Raw genomic sequence first — 17,972 nt, 5'->3', positions numbered from 1 at the left:
CTAGCTTCCCGTGGTTTCAGGATTGCGATCGTGGTTACAGACTATTCCGATTAAATCCAGCGTGCCCCAAGTCTGGCGGTACGGCGTACAATTTGACATGGTGCCGAACCGCGCATCGGGCTGCGCGTCCCTATTGCGGGTGAAATAAGGCCCGCCGAAGCTCCGCTCGACCGCCCGATGACATCGCGGAATCGTGGGCTCCGTACTCGTTTATGGCGGGGATCTTCAGGGCTGGATTTTCAGGGGGCGGCATTTACTCCGAGCAACGTTGCCCCGGCCACGTTGGCCCTGGACCGGTCTCCTGTTTCTTTGCAAACAAAAAGGGGTATCTTCCTCTTGATTCTGCATGAGGCTTTGCCTGTCTCGAATTCGGTTCTCGAAAGTCTGGCCGATCTCGGGCTCCCATCTGCCGAGTCCCACCGCCCCGTAGCCTGTCGAGCACGCAACCTCCACGGTGAATGTCGTGCTGGACAACCCAAAGAGGAAAGGTGGCTTGGCTCTTGGCAGGGCCCAAATGGGGACATCGAATTCTTCATTTTACATGTTACGATTCGACTGGCACAGGGTTTCGAGTGCTGGCACCGGAACCCTGAACCCTGAATTGGCACCAGGAGAGCTAATCCCACCTCCACTGGATACGTCCGACAGTACTAGAGAACTTGAAGACTCCACGTCTATACTCCATCCTGAATTCCATCCGTTCAGTTCGAGGAGTCAAAATAGTTAAGTCAAAATAGGTAAATTGGCCAATGCTCGAACAACATCCACGTGGACCGTGGACCTTTGCCGTAGTCATACAATTTTTGAGATGCAAACTGGAAAATCCCCGTATTATTAGACACCAAGACTCCGACAACATACGGTAGCACACTACTATATACAGTAAATTCCTTCTTCCTGCTCCTTCTCCCTCCCTCTCTGCCCTCCTCCCATCTTTCTTCAGCTGGCAATGGTTCCATTCCGCAGCGTTATCGTCTTATTCTCAAAGTCCAACCCAAACTCCCCCAACAGCTCCAGCCGCGGGTGGGTCGCATCCGAGTACGAGTCCTCCAGGTACGTCTCGATCTGCGACCCGGACCACGACGCCGACAGGACCGATCCTGTCTTCTCCAGGATATAAAGCACCGCCACCCGTGAGAACTCGACCACCGCCGTCGGCACACTGCTGGCAGTTGCGCTGGCCTTGCTCGCGGTGATACTCGTGGCCGCGCTGGTTACGGCGGTCGCCGTCGCCGTCGTCGTCGTGGCGCTGCTGGTCGTCTTTGTGGAGTCGGACGATTCGGAGATGCCACTGCTACCGTCGTAGAGGATCCCGTTGGAGGTCGCTAGCGTGCGGGCGATGAGGGCTGGAGTCGGTTCGATCGACCCGACTGAGCTGGATGGGAATGCGTCCGCCGACTCGACGGCCGCTAAGTCGACGGGCAGCTCGACGGCACGTCGGGTTTTGCTAGTGTCGCTGCTGGTCTCGACGTCGAAAGTGACAAGGGAGTTCTCGGTCTTGCAGGAGACGTTGTTCATGCTGAAGAGGGCCATGAGGGTGACCGTGTCGAGGCTGATGCCGAACTTCTCCTCCGAATAGCTGAACACATCCGGCAAGTCGCTGCCCATCGTGGCCTTCTTGCTGATCGTGCCATTATCCACCTCGGAGGTGATGCAGCTGCTATCGCCAGCCACGGTGCACTGAGAGCCGGTGTAGCCGTTCGCGCACACGCACGAGCACTCCGAGCCACTCGAGACGCTCACGCCACCGTTCTGGCAGGGGTTTGTCGTCGAGCAGGACCCTGAATTCTTGGCGTTCTGCTTGGGCACGGCGATAAGGAAAACGGGAAGCAGGATCGCGAGCACCACGATGATGAAAAGGAGGATGCAGAGAAGGATGAACCACTTGCGGGGGATCCCACAGCACTTGCGAGGTTCTTTTTTGGCGACGGGATCGTCCTCATTGGAACCGAGGGGCTCGACGTTGCGTAGTCCTGAGCGATTGAAGAAGACGGGCCATGAGCCGCGGGTCTCGGGTGTTTGCAGACCTGGATTGGGGAACGAGGCTAGGATATCAGACAGAGATCCAGAATTGCGGCGGCGTCCTGGTCATGGTCAGCATGGCTTTTCCTTTTTCCTTTTTGTTTATATATGTCTTGCTTGAATGGTTTCTCACCAAAGGCAGGCTTGTGGGCAGTGTCGGCCACCAGATTGCCCTGGCTGGCCGTCCTCCCATGGTCGAGGTTGGAGGCGAGCCTTGTGGCGCGGCGGATCAGATCAGACAGACTGGAAAGACTACCACGTGCCTCAGCATCCCGAAGAGCGCTCATATCGAGCTTGGGAGGCTTCTTGCCACCAGGTCGTTTGTCACTCATCGTAGGGGCTGCCTTGGGCAGAACCCCAAGCTCCTTCTCCATGGCCAAGCTATAGATCTTCTCGTCAGCTGGCTGGGCGAATCGCGGCTTCTCAGGGTCAACATAGGACTCGTGCGACGTGGTCGAGGTTGACTCTCGACGTCCTGTGCTGGGCGCATGCAGCACTTGATGAACTGCTGCCCCGACAGCGAGGGTCTCTGCCGCGCCAGTTGCAGCATGTGGCTGGCCGTACTCTGCTTGGGGATTGGAAGAGGGCACGTCTGGGATTGATACTACTTCGGAGTTAGGGTTGGATTTCATAATCGTGCGCATTGTGGGTTTGCCACGCTTTCCCAGACTGGCACTTCGCACAAGTGCTGCGTCGGCGTCGGCTTCTGCGTCTGCGTCGGTCTGCCTTTTGTGCGGCACATGCTCGTCGTCCGATTCTATGTCCAAGTAAGCTCCCAGGATCTCAGATGCCGCTGGGCCTGAGCCCCAGCTAGAGGGGATAGCTCGGCTGGACGCTAGCGAGCCAAGAGTTTGGCGGGGGTCAGAGTACTCTTCGGGAATGGGAGAAACAGAGGACCTGCGAGCTCCAGATCGACGGGCACTTGGGGGCACAGCGAGACCTGCTGTCCGCTGTCGAGGTTCTGCCGGAGGCAAGGGCGGCTCGGGTAGAGGGATCGGTGGCACATCGGGAACAGAAGATGAACCAGACGCGGTGGATTGACGAAATAGGTCATCGGTCGCAATTGAGATGCGAGGGGTCATATCCGTAGTGCTCGTAGGACTTACAGAGCCATCGTTGGTCGACGACTGCGGTGGTGGTTGCTGGTGCGGCTTGGGTTGAGAAAAAGACTGCGCAGGTCGTGTGGGATAGTTGGGTTGGTTCAAGCTCGTCTCCGACTCCTGGCCACTTCTGACCGAATAAATTGAAGGCGATGGGATTTGCGAGGGGACTTCACTCGGACGGGGTGGTCGCGATGGCGGAGGACCTCGTGGAACCAGAAACCTGGGATGCTGACCAGGATGACCAGGGTGTTGACCGGGATGTTGCGGATTTAAAGGACGGGGTTGAAGGCCCGACGCAGGAAGAGGCCATTGGCTTTGGTGGGCAATATTTCTTGGATCTGGCGACGGTCTGGACAGGGGCATGGGCATAGGGATCGTCGGCGAGGCTCGAGTAGGGCGGACACCGGCTTCCAGCAGTTCGCGGGCTCGTTTTACAGAGCCCTTGCGACTGGGATTGGGCCCAGCCGAACTGGGGTCTGACCCAGCACTTCTCGGGTTATTTGAACTCATTTGGTGAGGGCGTATTCAATAATCAATGGTCAAGCACTCGTCAAATGGCTGTTGAAGAGGATACAAGGCTCAGTCGTACGAGGGCATCCAGGCTGACACAGCAGGTAGTTGGAGTCAAAAGGGTTGTCTTTCTCCGGGGGCGCAACAGTCCAGAGAGAAAGATAAAGTGTCGATACCCGGATCGGTAAAAGAAAAGAATGTAGATGCACGATGCGAGGATGCGCAAAGGGAAGTAACGAGAGAACGAGAGAACGCTGTTGAAATCAACAAACAATCGAGAGGCTCTATCGCAAATGCCGGATTGAAAGTATCAATGGAGCAGCAAGTCGATGAACCACGGGTCCAGACTGGCAAGCACGATCACAATATAAAACGAATGGAAGGGCATTCAATGCCTCTGTAGAGAACAGGCATGAATATCAAGACGATCAAGTCTTCTTCTCATGAAGCGTCATTATAGGCATCAATGACTTACTACAGTTCAATCAACTGTCCAAGATAGAACGAGAGGAACAAAACAGCGTCTAGTATCAAACCAGCGATGTTTCACAAAACAGGAGCCTAGAAAGGGCAGGGCATTATTAGTCGACCAATTCGCCAGAGTTTCAGAGCTTCAACTCGTCCTCCCACCCAAGCCCTAAATCTGTCGCCTGTGAACTGCAATCCCGACAAGTCTAAACCAAGCCAGAAATCATCCACTTACACACAAAGAAAGGGGGAGAAGAGCCTCGAGCTCTTCGAGGAAAGAGGGCGTCGCAAAACAAAGAAAGAGGGAAAGGGAGGAGGCGAGACAATGAGCTGGAATAACCGGAATGATCCAACGCAGGCTAAACCCGACTCAACCTGACACTCCACGCTAAACTCACAGTTTGCGACCTCTAGCCTCCCCTCTGCACTGACACCGGCCTCGAACCCCGGGTCGAAATAGATTAAGCACCATTTTTCTGTTTCTTCATTTCCGAGCCACGAGGCGGCGCCGACAAAGTGACCCCGGTGGGTCTAGCGACAGAGCTATGCCGCCATGGAGCTAGGTCAGGATATTGACATATTTGCCAGATATTAACCAGGAAAATTTCCTTGTCCATAAACCGACTCGACAAAGACTGTGTTGCCCGGAGAGGAGGATGAGTGGATGCCTCTCATTGATCTGCCCGTCGGGCCGTGTCTGGTCTATTCTTCTGTCCTTGCAATCTGACAGGGATGTCGATAGTCTCGCTCACCCGGGGGGGGGCATCCGATCTGGTCACGGTCACTGGTCCATCCTGAGAACCAATGAGGCTTGTCTAAGAGTGTGCCCACTCGCTTGCGGTGATATAAAGGTCCGCAGGGGGTATTTCCCTGGGCCCCTTTGGCCTATGAGATGGCTGGGGCCGGGCTAGAGGGGGTGGTTTCAGGTCGCTACACGCGACGATAGCTCCAAAAAAGGTCCAGACCAGAAGGAAATCCTGCAGCGAATCAACCATGGGTTCTGGGGCCGAGCGCACGAATGATGCCGACCGATCTCGAGGGCGTTGCACCAGTGGGGTGCGTTCCAGGAGTTAGTCTCCGACGCTACGTCTCATATTGAGGGGCACGGGTCTTCGCTTAGGTGGGACCCGACAAAGCGAAGCATGGGAACGTAAGGATACCGGAGAATTTCAGGGACGACATGGTCCGATTTAGAAAAAGAAAAATAAAAATAAAAAAATAAAGAATACCAGATCACGCGAAAGAGAGAGACATGGTAGATCAGTAACAGCAGGTTGGAGATGTTCAGAATGAATGATGTTCCTACAACGCACAGGAATAGATCGAGATAAACTCGAGGGTGATCACTTGACCGTTGGCCCCGGAACATCAAAGCGCGAAAGCGGGAAATCAGACGGAACTCGGGAAACAATGCTGCAATGGGGTGAAACAGCGAGACAATGCTAACGGCACAGAATTTCTCGACATATTGATTGAGACCTTAGTTCCAGGACCGGTCTCACCCTGTACAGCATAAAACAGGGGGCGAAAGGGGCGATATTCCGAAAGTGGGCGCACCTGGCAGAACTATAATTGATTATGTTCCTCGTAATATAGCCGTTCCACGGCTATTGGATGGCACTCGACTGATGACTTGGACTACCATGAGTATCCTCAGTGCTTTATGCAGAATGTACAGCTATTTATTATCAACAGGAATACTGTGGCGCCAGAGCATTGCCCTCGTTCTGCGCCAGTCTCCATACGGAGCCCGGATGGAGCCATCGCGCCCATCCACCGTTCGTGAGCTCTCTAGCGCCCTCATGGCTACTGCCACATTCCTTCAATTTGTGGTTCAAAGGTGATATTGGCAATCACATTGTATGATTCTATACATAGCCGGAATCTTAGATTGCGTTGTATGATCGTCAACCGAGGGGCCGCTCAGGCGCTGATGCCGTAACTCCGCTCATGGTATAACAACTATCATGCCTGCATCCCGAGGTGTTTCCCGCAGATTAGATCATTCAAGTCCTAGCTGCCACAGTAATGAACACCGATGATCGAGACTGCTGACATTGAGTCACCGGTCATCAGTGGCCTCGGTGGAGTCGACACCGAGGTCCATTCGTAACTGGGCAATCTTCCGCTCCATTTTACGCATTTCAACAGTTACGGCAGCCAACTCCGGCACCTCTGTCTGTATAGCTTCTGTGAAGGATTTCTGGGCGGTGCGCAGCGATGTTGGCACCAGGATGCCGTACCAGTGGATCGGATCGTCAGAGCGGAACTTTTTAGGAGCTTGTTTCGACTCTCTGGGTGTTGATAAATCAGCGCCTGCGTCCTGCGATCCAGCAGAGTCCGTCTTATTCTCAATTGCCAGTGTGATCCCTTGTTGCGATGCTAGTGGCGATGCTGCTTTGGGTGGTGATTTTCCCCGGTCGTCTGCCTCTTCAGTATTGTCTTCGGGGGTGACGTTGGTGACAGTCTCTAGATGGAAGTCGTACTCGAAATCATGCAAATGGGAACCCTCCATTGTATCTTGTGACTCTGTTCCATGTTCGGTTATATCGTTGTCGAGGCCAGATTGGATGGCTCTGTTCGCGGGAGTCACGTTAATGAAGATCCAATATCAATTCCTCAGTCGGGGCCCGCGTACATCTTCCGTGTGGCTTTCATCCGCTCATCATAATAATCCACGCCATACCGCCGGCCAGGGGGACAGGTGTAGTTGGCATGGGCCAGTGACAGGAATCCCTGCCCGCGGGATGTCAGCATCATGCCATACTGGGGCCAAAAAGAAGGCATATCAAAATATCAAAGGGACCGTACCGAAGACAATTGCTTTGCCAACCCCGACTGCAATTTCTGCTGTCGGTCCAGCAGATGCAAGTATTGCTCCAGCAAAATGTCCAAAGACTGCCGCAACTCTGATGAAGCTTCCGTGGGCTTCACCTCGATCTCGGGGGCTTCCGAGCCTAGGCGTGATGCCGGCGGCGTGGGAACCTGAGTCATTGCAGAAGAACAAACACTGAGCCAGAAGCACGTTGAGGGTGCAGACTGCTGGCACTTGCAATGTTTGACTGTGTGTGGGGGAGGGGATCACGATCGAAGAAGAACCGTGGAGTGTTAGGAGCTCGGCCCCGATAACTCCGTCATTGGCACCTCCGAACTCGAAAGAATTTCCCGCCCTACGCTCCGTCCGGGGATCTCCAACTCTCTCTACTCTCCACCACCTCGCGCCTCTGTTCGCCGAAACTTGCTCTCTATTTCGACTGGAATCGATCTCGACATCATCTACGTGGTTTCTCATCCCTTACCCCTCCCGATCGCCCTGTGCCACGGCGGAAGCCCAAACCGCCACTGTCGTCGACAGCGTATCTCGTCCGTGATTGCGCACTGGAACCCCGGCAAACGACGAGTGATATCGGTTGTTCTGATCGACGTTAACCCGTGATTGTTCATTCCTCGCTTTCTACAATCTCCTCTGGCATTCATCATGTCTGTGGCGACCTTTCAGCGCGATACCGCTTTTCAGGTGCGGTCTTTGGTAGGTCACGCTCCGCATAGGCATTTCCGGGTCCATCGTGGGCTTGCATCAACCATGATCCTGTCGCAAGATACTGACAAACATTTTATTCATTTAGTTTCGCTCCCTGCTGCGACAATCGTCCCAGTTCTCCAATTACAACTTCCGTGATTATGCCCTCCGGAAGACGCGAGACTCGTTCCGTGAACATCAACATGAGACAGAGGAACGCCGGATACAGGAGCTGATTCAGGAAGGACTCAAGAGCCTGCGTCTCGTGAAGGTGAGCGATTGTCTTTTTTTTTCATATCGAGATTGATGAGAGGAGAACATTTCGGGTTGGAAAGGGTTGATCATAACTGTGGCTTTTTCCCGAGACCAATATGCATTCTTTGGACTCCTCAAATTGAATTTTCTGGAGTTTTTGAAACTAACTTGAAACAGAGGCAAACTATCATCAGCCAGTTCTATCAGATGGACAAGATGGTGGTGGAAGGCCAGAAGACAGTAGGCGCTTCCAGCTGAGACTGGAGTCTATCTGCTCGACTAATGCCATTTCTCTCCAGGGAAAGGAAACAGGAGATCATGGGGGTATTGTCCGTCAAAAGGACACTGGGTAAGTTCTTCAACATCCTGCGAAGCCTTATCTTCTGCATTACCCTCGTTGCTTCCCTTACTATACTGACTTTTTTACAGCTGGGACTAAACAAGTTATTGGTTGATTGTTTTCTGATTAAGTGAACTATCAACAGTGGACAATGCAATTGAACCTGATTCTCTTCCTCTGTATTTATAGTGCAAGCGCCGCCACGGCGGGCAAATCCAATTTTTCCAGTTGACAGAATAGAATTCTTCTCTCTACATTGCTATTTGCATGTATTATTCTTTGTTAGACTTCAATGTAACACTGGTTTGAACATTCTGATGGTAGTATACTTTCTTGTCCCTGTCGACCAAGTATCCAGGAGTGAACCCGTTCCTGATACACTATCCCCACACCGGCCATTTCAGTATTTTCCAACATGTGAATAGGCCTAGAGATTACAATAGCTATAGCTTGCAGTTCATTTAATTGCATTGACAGCTTACTGTTGGAATTTAACGGCATTTACACCCCAGGGATCATACTGACCAAACTGCCTCCTCCTAAAGTTGCCTTGGATGTTGTCTGTCACGTGATAACTCCTTACCAGCACCGGAGACCTTTTGGCGATTTGCAACGCGACGGAAGCAACGCTACGCTCCACTCATCCACCTCCAACCGCCTGGGCTTTCGCGTTCTTCTGGGGTTTGATTCCCGTTTCTGGATAAGCAATTCATCTGTTATCTTTGAGGGGCAAGTATCCTCAGGCACTTCATCATGCCATCGAACGTATGTACCTCTCGCGCCGGAAGCATCATCGGCCTCATTCCATCTAGCGCGAGGCGCCACCAGTGTAAACTCTGGGCCAACACATTACAAAATCAATTTTGGTCACAGATCTCCGCTAATCATATGGTTGCTTCTACAGCTAAGGGTCCGCTCTAACCGACAGTTCGACGGTGCCCAGGGTCGCACACGTACCGGCCAAATTGATCACGATGTCTTCGAGGGATTACCTATTCGCCGCTGGTCGCGCCAACTACAAACTTTCTCCCAGGCTCCGAAAACCGAAGAGTCGGAGTTTGGAACCCAGGGGCCCCGGTGGGGCTGCCGCGCTCCCTGAACTAGCTATGCCGAGAGACAGCCAGCTCCTGCCTCCGATAAGCCGCGCTCTGCTGCGCGCAGCCCGTGCTGGGTGTATTTATATTCGCCAAAGTGGCCAGGCTGCCGAGGAACGAGAAAATAAAGATGCAACGGACGCAGAAGATCAGGCCGCGGCGGCTGTGCACATGGCTGATCGCAGCTTCACTAATCGTAAATGGACGGCATTGCCTAAGCACTTGGAGCCCCCGGAGGTAGAGTTCCTTGCGAAGAGACGTCCGGGTTTGCCCTCGCTTTATGGAGGCGTCGGGTCGGCAGAGGGAGGCTTGGGAGCTACACCGGGCCCTATGCGGAGGACAAAGTTTCAGAAGGTTGACCCTGAGACTGGAAACATTTCTATCTACGAAGCTTGGGTGCCAGAGGGGCATCGCATCGAGGGTGAAGTCTCAGGGGATGTTCAAACCCTTGTCCAGCAAAGCAACGTGCCGGTGAAACCAGAAACACCCGCCCCCGGAACTGTGGTTGAAGGCGTCGGCGTTGTCAACTCGGAGGGCGTGGTTGTTGCAGAGGCCGGTTCAGCCTCTGTCATGACACCGCCCAAGCGTCGTCCGCCACCTCCCAAGCGCAAGGGCAAGGGCATTGGAAAGGGCCGGAAGAAGAAGGTCATGTTTGCGCCTGGAGAAGGAGCTGATGCTACCACTGTGCACGGCATTGCGCCAACCGAAGGTGCTGTTGAAGGTGCCAAGGAAGGCGACGATGCTTCTCGGGTGTCTGTCGATCAGTCTGGTCAGGATGAGGAGGAGGAGGAAGGTGAGGATGGTGATGAAAGCGATGAGGGCGACGAGTCCATGATGGATGCAAAGACCCCAGAGACTCCGCAGGCTCCTCCCAGCACTGAACTCGCAGAGAAACCACCAGCCGACACTGCTGCTGATCAGTCCAAAGATGTGGAAATGACGGACGCTATGTCTGTGCCACAATCTTCTGTTTCGCAGCCCGCCGTCGATCAGGAGTCTCTATTACAGCCCTCAAATATTACTTCAGCGCCCCAAGCTGAGACTCCTCAAAACGGGGCCGATATCTCTGCTTCCACAACACGCGCCCCGTCCACAGGGTCTACCGAGCAGCTTACTGCAGCCGGATCAACAACTGAGCACCCACCTAGTGCGGTTTCAACGGAAGCCTCAGCAAAGGAGGAATCCCAAGCTCCGGAGCCAACTCCACTTCCTACAGAAGATAGCGCAATGGATACCTCTGCGGATGATAAGCCAATTCAAAAACTAGCTGAACCCACACCAGGTGAGGTCAAGCTAGAACCAGCACAAGAGCCCCGGCCTCAGCCTACAGATGAAAGTGTCGCCGCTCCTTCCGATAGTCCTGGCAAGCCTATTGAAGAGACACCATTGGAGTCAACGAAGAAATCAGAACCAACACAATCAGCAGAAGAACTACCAGTTTCCACTCTTGAATCCGAACCTGCCGTTGATGAACAACCCCAGTCACCAACTAAGATCGAGGAATTGGCACCAGCTGATACACATCAAACAACGCCCAATGAACCAGAAGTTATTGGTGCTCGTACTAATTCTGAGCCCGTGGGATCAAAAGAGGACGTTGAGATGGGTGGTGTTCTCTCTGCGGAGGTAACTCCTGCGGCACCAGTAGAGGAGGCCCCAGCCGCTTCATCCCCTGTTAAAACAGCCTCTCTTATTCCACCAGCGTCCGCCGAATCTGATCGTGAGGCTGCTGCGCCTGAGCCTGTCAATGTGCCTGCTCCGAAGACTGAAGCTCCAATTCCAGAGCCTGCTGTTTCTGAGAGGCCATCCCCTCCTACAGACCCTACCTCGGAGAAACCGTCGGTGTCTGCACCTGAATCTGAAGACGCCGAAGCGTCAGCTTCCATCATCCCGGAAGAGTCAGTCGAGCCCAAGCCTGAGGCTGATGAGCCGAAAAAGGAGCCAGAATCGGCCTTGGCCCCTGCTCCTGGTCCAGAATTCGCATAGTCTTTGCGCAATCCTTGAAATTTCCTACCCCTTTTTTTGTTTCGTTTTACAGCGAATGGCATTGCTCCCACTTGGTTTGCTCAGATTGTTTGACGACCACTCATCTAAATCGATGATGTATGTATGGTTTATTGTTTATGAGGGTTAAATTGGAGTACAGGCTGGAGTCGATGTTTCTTTACGTGTAAAATATTAAGACTCAGTGACGCTGCTATCTTGTTTGCGATCAATTGTGTTTCTATATATTTGAATAAAGCATTATTGGAATATTCAGATGCAATCCAGAAGTAGGTTAAACTGCATTCGGTTGGCCTGATTGACGGTCTTGACATATTTAAGCACTTGCTAGCCATGAGTATCTGGTCATCTGTGAGCATGGGAGATCTTTGGACTCTGTGCTGGAAATACTCAACACATTTATCGTACGTATTGAGAAAATTCCATTTGGACGCTTTACTTATTTCAAAAGAACAATCACATAGAACTGGGGTCCACCAGCATGAGCATGTTGAAATTTGAAGGTTATCTACCCCAGTTGCACTCAAGACAAGATCAATGTCACCATCACCAGCCAATACATCACCAAGCCAATCCTACCAATAAAACCAGAGCAAAGGCAAAGGAAATCCACCCTCGTGACCATGGCACATAGAAGAAACACGGAAGCACAAGAAAGAAAACAGAGGTGCCCAGGAAAAGAAAAGTAAATGTAACACTTGCAAGGTCGCAATAGGAAAGTCAAGATAAGGTAACCAAGACGCCGCACAAAACGCCATCTTGGGCGCCTAGGGAACAGATTGCACCATTGGACGAACGCAATAATGGGGAATTAGGTAATAAAGAACAGGGACGAGGAAAGAAAAGATTCAGACTGCAAACACTTGTCTGGAGAGGTGAGGGCTGAGAAGATTATCAAGGGGAGAGGAATAACGACTAGATCCAGGCACAGGGATTGCACTATTACACCAGTTCAGAGATGGCTGGTTTGAAAGTGGATTGGATAGGATCCAGCAATAAGAGAGAAAGGGTATTGGAAAATAGAGCCCCTCTGATGTCCATCTGAAGGGATGTCAAGATTACTGACCTTGATTCAATATCAAAGTTCGATGTCAAAAAAAAACCAGACGACTGATTTGCTTTTTTGAATATCAATAAGATTGATGGCGAATAAGCAGCGCACTCAAGAAAAAAAACTTAATTCTTGACCCCACGTACAGTACGCACAACTTTCCTAGCAGTGGCCTTCACATTGCCGGTCAAACCCTTTGCGTTCGGACTTGAAGTAGGTGCTGTCTTTGCTGTCTTTGCCGCCTTTGCCTTCGCAGTGGACATCCGAGCCTTGACTGGTGTCTTGATAGGAGCTTTCCGTGCAGCGGGCTTATGAGGAGATTTCAACGTAGCTTTGGGGCTTTTTGCGGATGTCTTCGGGTCGCTTTTCCGAGTGCCTTTGGCTCGAGCTAAAATCTTCTTCCTGGTTTCGGGAGACGGCCGGTTGAGCTGGGAAGTCTTAGCTGGCGAAGCAGCGGCCGCCTTGGTAGCATTTGTCTTTCGTCCCGTCCCTCGAATAGCTGCCTTGACTCTTGAGGGGGCCTTGACCTTTGGCAGTCTAACATTTCTTTTTTTAGTCTTGCCCCGGCCGCTGGCTGAAGTTGCGACTGTCTTCTTTGCTGCTGCCTTTCCGCGAGTGGAGGTGACTTTGCCCATGGCCTTCTTGACGCCAGCCTTGATGGACTTTGGGGTGATAAGCTTGCGTTTTTTGGATTGACGCGAGGTTTTGCTCTGCGCATCAGCCAGCTTGCGCTTGCCAGTAACTTTCTTGGTCTTCTTGCCATTGGCCTTGTCTTTCTCCTCGAGCTTGGCACGTTGATCTTTATCTTTCGGACGCGGACCAAGAATGCCTCGACAGTTCTCTGACCCACAGCGGCATTGCTGGACGTTCTTGTTGGAATATGGGCTGGTGTATTTGTCAGTCATTTGTCAGTCAATAAAGAACATTTGGCATTTCGTGGGGAGCATACTCAAAGTTGTAGTCATAACTCAATTCCTCTCCAGTCATGATACCTCGGTCACCTGCAAAAAGAGCCATGCGTGGTTTTCCAGCGACAGTCCATTTTTCCATTCGACAGTTCGGCTGGCAAGAATGATTCACGAAGCGAGCAATAGACCCTCGAGTGGCATCGATAATCATGTTTTGGTCAAAATACATCAAATAATAGCACTTTAATCATTGAGTCAGCGTGATAGTGTATCCAGCCACATACATAAACTCACCTCGTTGTTCTTGTAGACACTTCTCATCCTTCTCTCACACTCAAATTGGGTAATGATTTCTCCAGTATACTCGACGATAATCTGATTGGGCTCAAACGAACGATTGCTGCGAACACCGTATCCACGATCCGGAGTCTTGATTACTTCGACTCCGATGTTGTACTTCCCACCAGCCTTGGTTCTGTGCTTGAGCTCGTTGAAATTGCGATTACCACACTCCGGGCCCAGGTTACAGTTCCCGTTATCACATTCGTAGAACATATAGCGGTTCTGGCAGTTTTCATCACAGCCAGTCTCCGCATCGCACATACAGCTTGACAATTCCAGCTTCTTGTTCGCTTTCCATTCGCTGGCAGCATCGCCGACAAAAACGTCTAGTAAAGCTTATTAGAGGAATTGCGCAGTGACCAGATATTAGATAATTGAATACTCACTCTTGTTAGTTTTCCGCCATTCATCCGGTTTAGGTTGACCTGAAGGAAGAGGGCAGAAAATATCAAATGGCAGCTGATAGTCCCGGCCATTGTTCACGAGTCGAGACCCCGCAAACATGGGCATAGGAAGCATGCGGCGCTGCGAAGGTCCAGTGCTAGCCTTCTTAGAAGTATTGCTTCGGCGCTGCTTGGGAGGGGAGTCAGATGGCTCCTGGCCCGTGTACAGCCCATGGGTCAACCAGCGCTTGGGCTTATACCGTTGCACAGGAGGAGTTGGTTCTTCTGGAGGAGTTTTAACCTCTGATTCACGCAGCTTTGACAAATCACTCTCGGAGACTCGTCTCTTCTTTGGTGCCGGTTCAGCCGGCGCTGATGCTGGTGCTTCTTCCTTTGGTGCTACATTGCGAGGACGAAGACTAGCTCGGCGACCAATATCCTTGCCCTTTTCGCTCAAATCACGCGTCCGTTTACCCAAAACGCTACTGGCACGACCTAGTAGATCGGAGGCCTTACTCACGAGGCTCAGGCGAGATGATCGGCGTGGTGAATCAACAGCATCATTCTTGGAAGCGACCCGAGTTTTCGGCGTTTCTTTGTCTGCGACAAGAGCCTTTGCGACGCGCTTTCGTAGGGTCCGCTGTTGAAGCGATGTATCCATATCTTTTGTCTGTGATTCTTGCGAAGACTTGGAAATTGGGGTGTCGGGAACCATTGGGTGGTCATCTGTCATTGTATCATCATTTTGAATTGCGGTGCCGTTCCACAGAGACGATTCCATCACCGCGATGCTATGCCGAAGCGAAGAGCGAGTGCGCTTTGCTTTGGCAAGACTGTCGACATAGGCTTGACTCGACGAAGCCGCAGATTCCTCAGGCTCGACCGGCGTGTTCTCCAGCGTTTCGGTGGCTTGCAGTGATGCGCGTACAACCCGTGTTGACCTCCGTCGCGCCACAGGTTTCTCTTCCGCTGACGTGTTTTCATTGTTGCTCGATGTTTCAGACCGGCTGTTCTCAGGCGTCAGAAGCTGCTCGGGAATGTCGAGGCTCATTGTCTCGTCGGGCGTGTCTTTTGCAGGGACGTCAGCGAGTACGGCAGTCGCGGACGTGGAGAGCCTGGAGGTTCGGCGCGTCATGATGGGAAAGAGAGGCCGATATCGAGAGAAAGACAATATCCGAGAGAAAGGATAATTGTCTCTCTCGAGATGGACACGGCGTGTGTTCTGGGTCGGGGGATATTCACGTATCAGGGGTGTGTGAAGGTTGGAGGATCAGCAGCCGCGCCTCTTATCAATTTAGGGCGATGGGGGGTGACTTGACGCGTGCAACGCCAACACTTGTTTCTAGCCCAACCGTGCACCGTATAGCTGAAAATGGACTTGAATCGGGTTTCAACGAAATGTAGGAAGGGGGAAGGTGTCTCTAGCATGACAATTACGGGTGGCAGGTCACGGAATGCAAAAATTCCTGCCATAACTCTCGGGCCCCGCCGGGCAGTGTTCTACGCGTGATGTTTTGCGCCTCAATAGGATCGGATTATTAATTTCTATCTTGCCGGATCATACACAGCGTTTGACCGTCTCATTGCGTATGGCATGCAGATCAATTCAAAAATTTCCAGCAGGGAAGAGACCCAAAGAAAATGGAGATGTAATGGAAAAGGATAGCGAGCACAGTGAAGGGAGATAAGACGTTGAATAAACATGAGACGACAAGGGTTGCCAGATTTCGGGGAACCGTTATGAAGATAGGGGAATAATAAGAATAAGGAAAATTTCCAAAGAGGGTCAATAGGAGCGTGGTATATGCTGCCAAAGGTAACAAATAAGAAAGAGGACACGAAAGGTATGGGACGAGAGCGATTAGAAAGTGAGTAGATCGGACTAATCCTGAAGAATAATATGTGGACCGATGTGACCAGAAATGCAAAGTCATGTCGTCTTCACGGGTCGTTAGTAGCCCCAATGGGGGAGAAGAATTGCAAAAGAAAACATTACTGAGTAGTAGTGATTCATCTGTCGGTCCTATTGGTGAGGACCAATATTTTGCATTTCAATCCCCGCCTGAGACTCAAGGTCCTGGGCGAGGTACTTGCGTTTTTGCATAGCAAAGCGCTGGTCTCCCTCTTCATAGGACTGCTTGAATTGCATGTAGGTGGGTGGCCGAGGGCGGCCCAAAACGGCAATCCAGTTCTTCAACACATTACCTTGAGTAAAAGGCCTGTGGCGTTCAGACTTGGCGAATTTGTGAGAGGTGAGGTATTCTCTTGTAGTCTCACCACGACCAACAAGGAATAAATGGTATGCCCACAGCGATGTTGGGTATGGAAAAGCAACAATGCCATAGATCACCATGGCCCAAGGCACTCGCAACCTTGAGATAGCATCCCCGAAGGAAATACTCTCACGGGACTTATAAACCAAAATATGAGCGAGACTGGCACCAATCAAAAACAGAGCAAGAATTGTGCAGGAGCTGACAAAAGTGAAGAAGTAACGGTAATTGCGTCGTCCAACACAGTTATTCAGCCAGACACAGTGGTGATCAAGCGTCTCCACGCAATTGTCACAAACTCTGCAGTGGTAACAGCGAGGAGGCCGCCAGATACAACAGGTCTTGCAATACTTCACAGGGACATCCATGGCCGCCACGTCGGAAGTAGCGAGCTTGACCATAACCCAATCGTTGGAGGGTGGGCCAAGTGACAATGGATCATCCGAAGGATCAATAGGGGGCATCAGATGCATATTTCGAGGCATGATACCAGGATCAACGGTCGAAGCATGCACAAATGATGAGAAGCAGATATAAAAGATGTAGGCGAATATGATGGGAATGGCCGGAGAGATATTGTGCCACAACCAGGGAGCCGAGAATGCAAAAAAGAGAGCCGTTGGAATCACGACTATGAACCCAGTGGCAATGTTGATGGGCTTATCTCTGGAGTTCAGGAACCGCCCTCCGCCACAGAAGAGAATGTTGCCGGTGAAGTATTCATAATTCTTGCCCAGACTACGTTTGGGCAGCTGTGGTTTCTTGACATCCATGGGCCCTGGGGATGAACCAGCAGAGGATAGTCGCTCATGGCCTCGAATATCCTGACCGTGATGCCCGACCCCCTTGTTTTGCAGCGAAAGGAACGAAAGAGGTGACTTTGGAGGCATGTCCTGTGCAGTATGTCCATTGAAGTTGGCACCTAGGTTCAGATGACCCGGACGCGGTTTGGCTTTTTGATCCCGGTCGCGGAGTAGTCTGACACTTTCTCCCAAGCTTCTGACAGTGGTGTTGCCCGTTGGGCTGGCATTTGAGGTGTTACGGTCGGGAATTATAGGATCCGTGAATTCTGTGCCTCGGGATGGTGGAGCTTCCATATCCACCTGGGGAAGCGATCCTTGTTGTAGCGTACTGTTAGATATTATGCTCCTGCGGTTCTGGCTGTTTTGATCATTATTCCAGTCGTCAGTGGACGAGACCGTTCCTTTGGTCATGGGTCGCCCTCCGCGATGTGCCTGTAGTCGCTGGGAGCTCATCGGCCGAAAGAATGCCTGGGCAGTCAGGGACGGAATATGCGTCCGGCTCAATCGGCTCCCGGAGCTACCAGGTCTGCTGGTCACTTGGCTGGACGCAGCCATGGAGTTGCGGGTAGGAGGTGGACCACGTCTGGAGACCGAAGGGCGCGGCTGGAGTGAGGGAGGACGTGAGGCGAAAGATGGCGAGTGTTCTCCATCTTCCGAGGCGATGTCCGTCACTCGAGATGAAATACCTCCCACAGAAGGAGGTCGGGGGATTCCCAGCACATATTGCTGCGCCGTGGACTGGGTCGTATCCCGGGTGTCGGGTCGGTCTGTGGAGCTCGCCATTGCTTGGAAAATGAAAGTTATTCGGCTTTTCTAAAATGCAGCTCAAGTTATCATATTCCTGTGGCGAAAATTCGGGATGAGTGGTGATGTGGGTATAAACGTGGTGAATCGTG

At 52.0% G+C, this 17,972-nt stretch overlaps 6 protein-coding genes across 6 annotated transcripts; 2 read left to right on the top strand and 4 right to left on the bottom strand.

Moving 5' to 3' along the window:
• Nucleotides 1-939: 939 nt before the first annotated feature.
• On the bottom strand, nt 940-3,635 carry N7462_001619 (uncharacterized protein; the record flags this gene model as incomplete). Its single annotated transcript, XM_057073345.1, has 2 exons — nt 940-2,084; nt 2,156-3,635. The coding sequence occupies 2 exons, from the start codon at nt 3,633-3,635 to the stop codon at nt 940-942; spliced, it is 2,625 nt and encodes an 874-aa protein (XP_056936986.1).
• A 2,530-nt stretch (nt 3,636-6,165) lies between these two features.
• Nucleotides 6,166-7,097, bottom strand: N7462_001618 (uncharacterized protein; the record flags this gene model as incomplete). The annotated part of the gene is made up of 3 exons (XM_057073344.1): nt 6,166-6,679; nt 6,742-6,839; nt 6,915-7,097. 3 exons carry the CDS (start codon nt 7,095-7,097, stop codon nt 6,166-6,168), a joined length of 795 nt encoding a protein of 264 aa, XP_056936985.1.
• Nucleotides 7,098-7,581: 484 nt separating this feature from the next.
• Nucleotides 7,582-8,317, top strand: N7462_001617 (LYR motif-containing protein; the record flags this gene model as incomplete). Its single annotated transcript, XM_057073343.1, has 5 exons — nt 7,582-7,632; nt 7,730-7,894; nt 8,056-8,118; nt 8,178-8,227; nt 8,308-8,317. The coding sequence occupies 5 exons, from the start codon at nt 7,582-7,584 to the stop codon at nt 8,315-8,317; spliced, it is 339 nt and encodes a 112-aa protein (XP_056936984.1).
• An 875-nt stretch (nt 8,318-9,192) lies between these two features.
• N7462_001616 (uncharacterized protein) lies at nt 9,193-11,298 on the top strand (the record flags this gene model as incomplete). The annotated part of the gene is made up of 1 exon (XM_057073342.1): nt 9,193-11,298. One exon carries the CDS (start codon nt 9,193-9,195, stop codon nt 11,296-11,298), a length of 2,106 nt encoding a protein of 701 aa, XP_056936983.1.
• Nucleotides 11,299-12,492: 1,194 nt separating this feature from the next.
• Nucleotides 12,493-15,135, bottom strand: N7462_001615 (putative histone-lysine N-methyltransferase (Ash1); the record flags this gene model as incomplete). Its single annotated transcript, XM_057073341.1, has 4 exons — nt 12,493-13,252; nt 13,317-13,516; nt 13,570-13,943; nt 14,004-15,135. The coding sequence occupies 4 exons, from the start codon at nt 15,133-15,135 to the stop codon at nt 12,493-12,495; spliced, it is 2,466 nt and encodes an 821-aa protein (XP_056936982.1).
• An 888-nt stretch (nt 15,136-16,023) lies between these two features.
• Nucleotides 16,024-17,859, bottom strand: erf2 (palmitoyltransferase ERF2; the record flags this gene model as incomplete). The annotated part of the gene is made up of 1 exon (XM_057073340.1): nt 16,024-17,859. One exon carries the CDS (start codon nt 17,857-17,859, stop codon nt 16,024-16,026), a length of 1,836 nt encoding a protein of 611 aa, XP_056936981.1.
• Between the last annotated feature and the right edge of the window lie 113 nt (nt 17,860-17,972).

This window comes from Penicillium macrosclerotiorum (genome assembly GCF_028827735.1).
Source record: "Penicillium macrosclerotiorum strain IBT 26536 chromosome Unknown utg000002l_segment0_segment0, whole genome shotgun sequence".
Lineage (NCBI taxonomy): Eukaryota > Fungi > Ascomycota > Eurotiomycetes > Eurotiales > Aspergillaceae > Penicillium > Penicillium macrosclerotiorum.
This window is presented reverse-complemented; position numbering and strand designations above follow the sequence as displayed.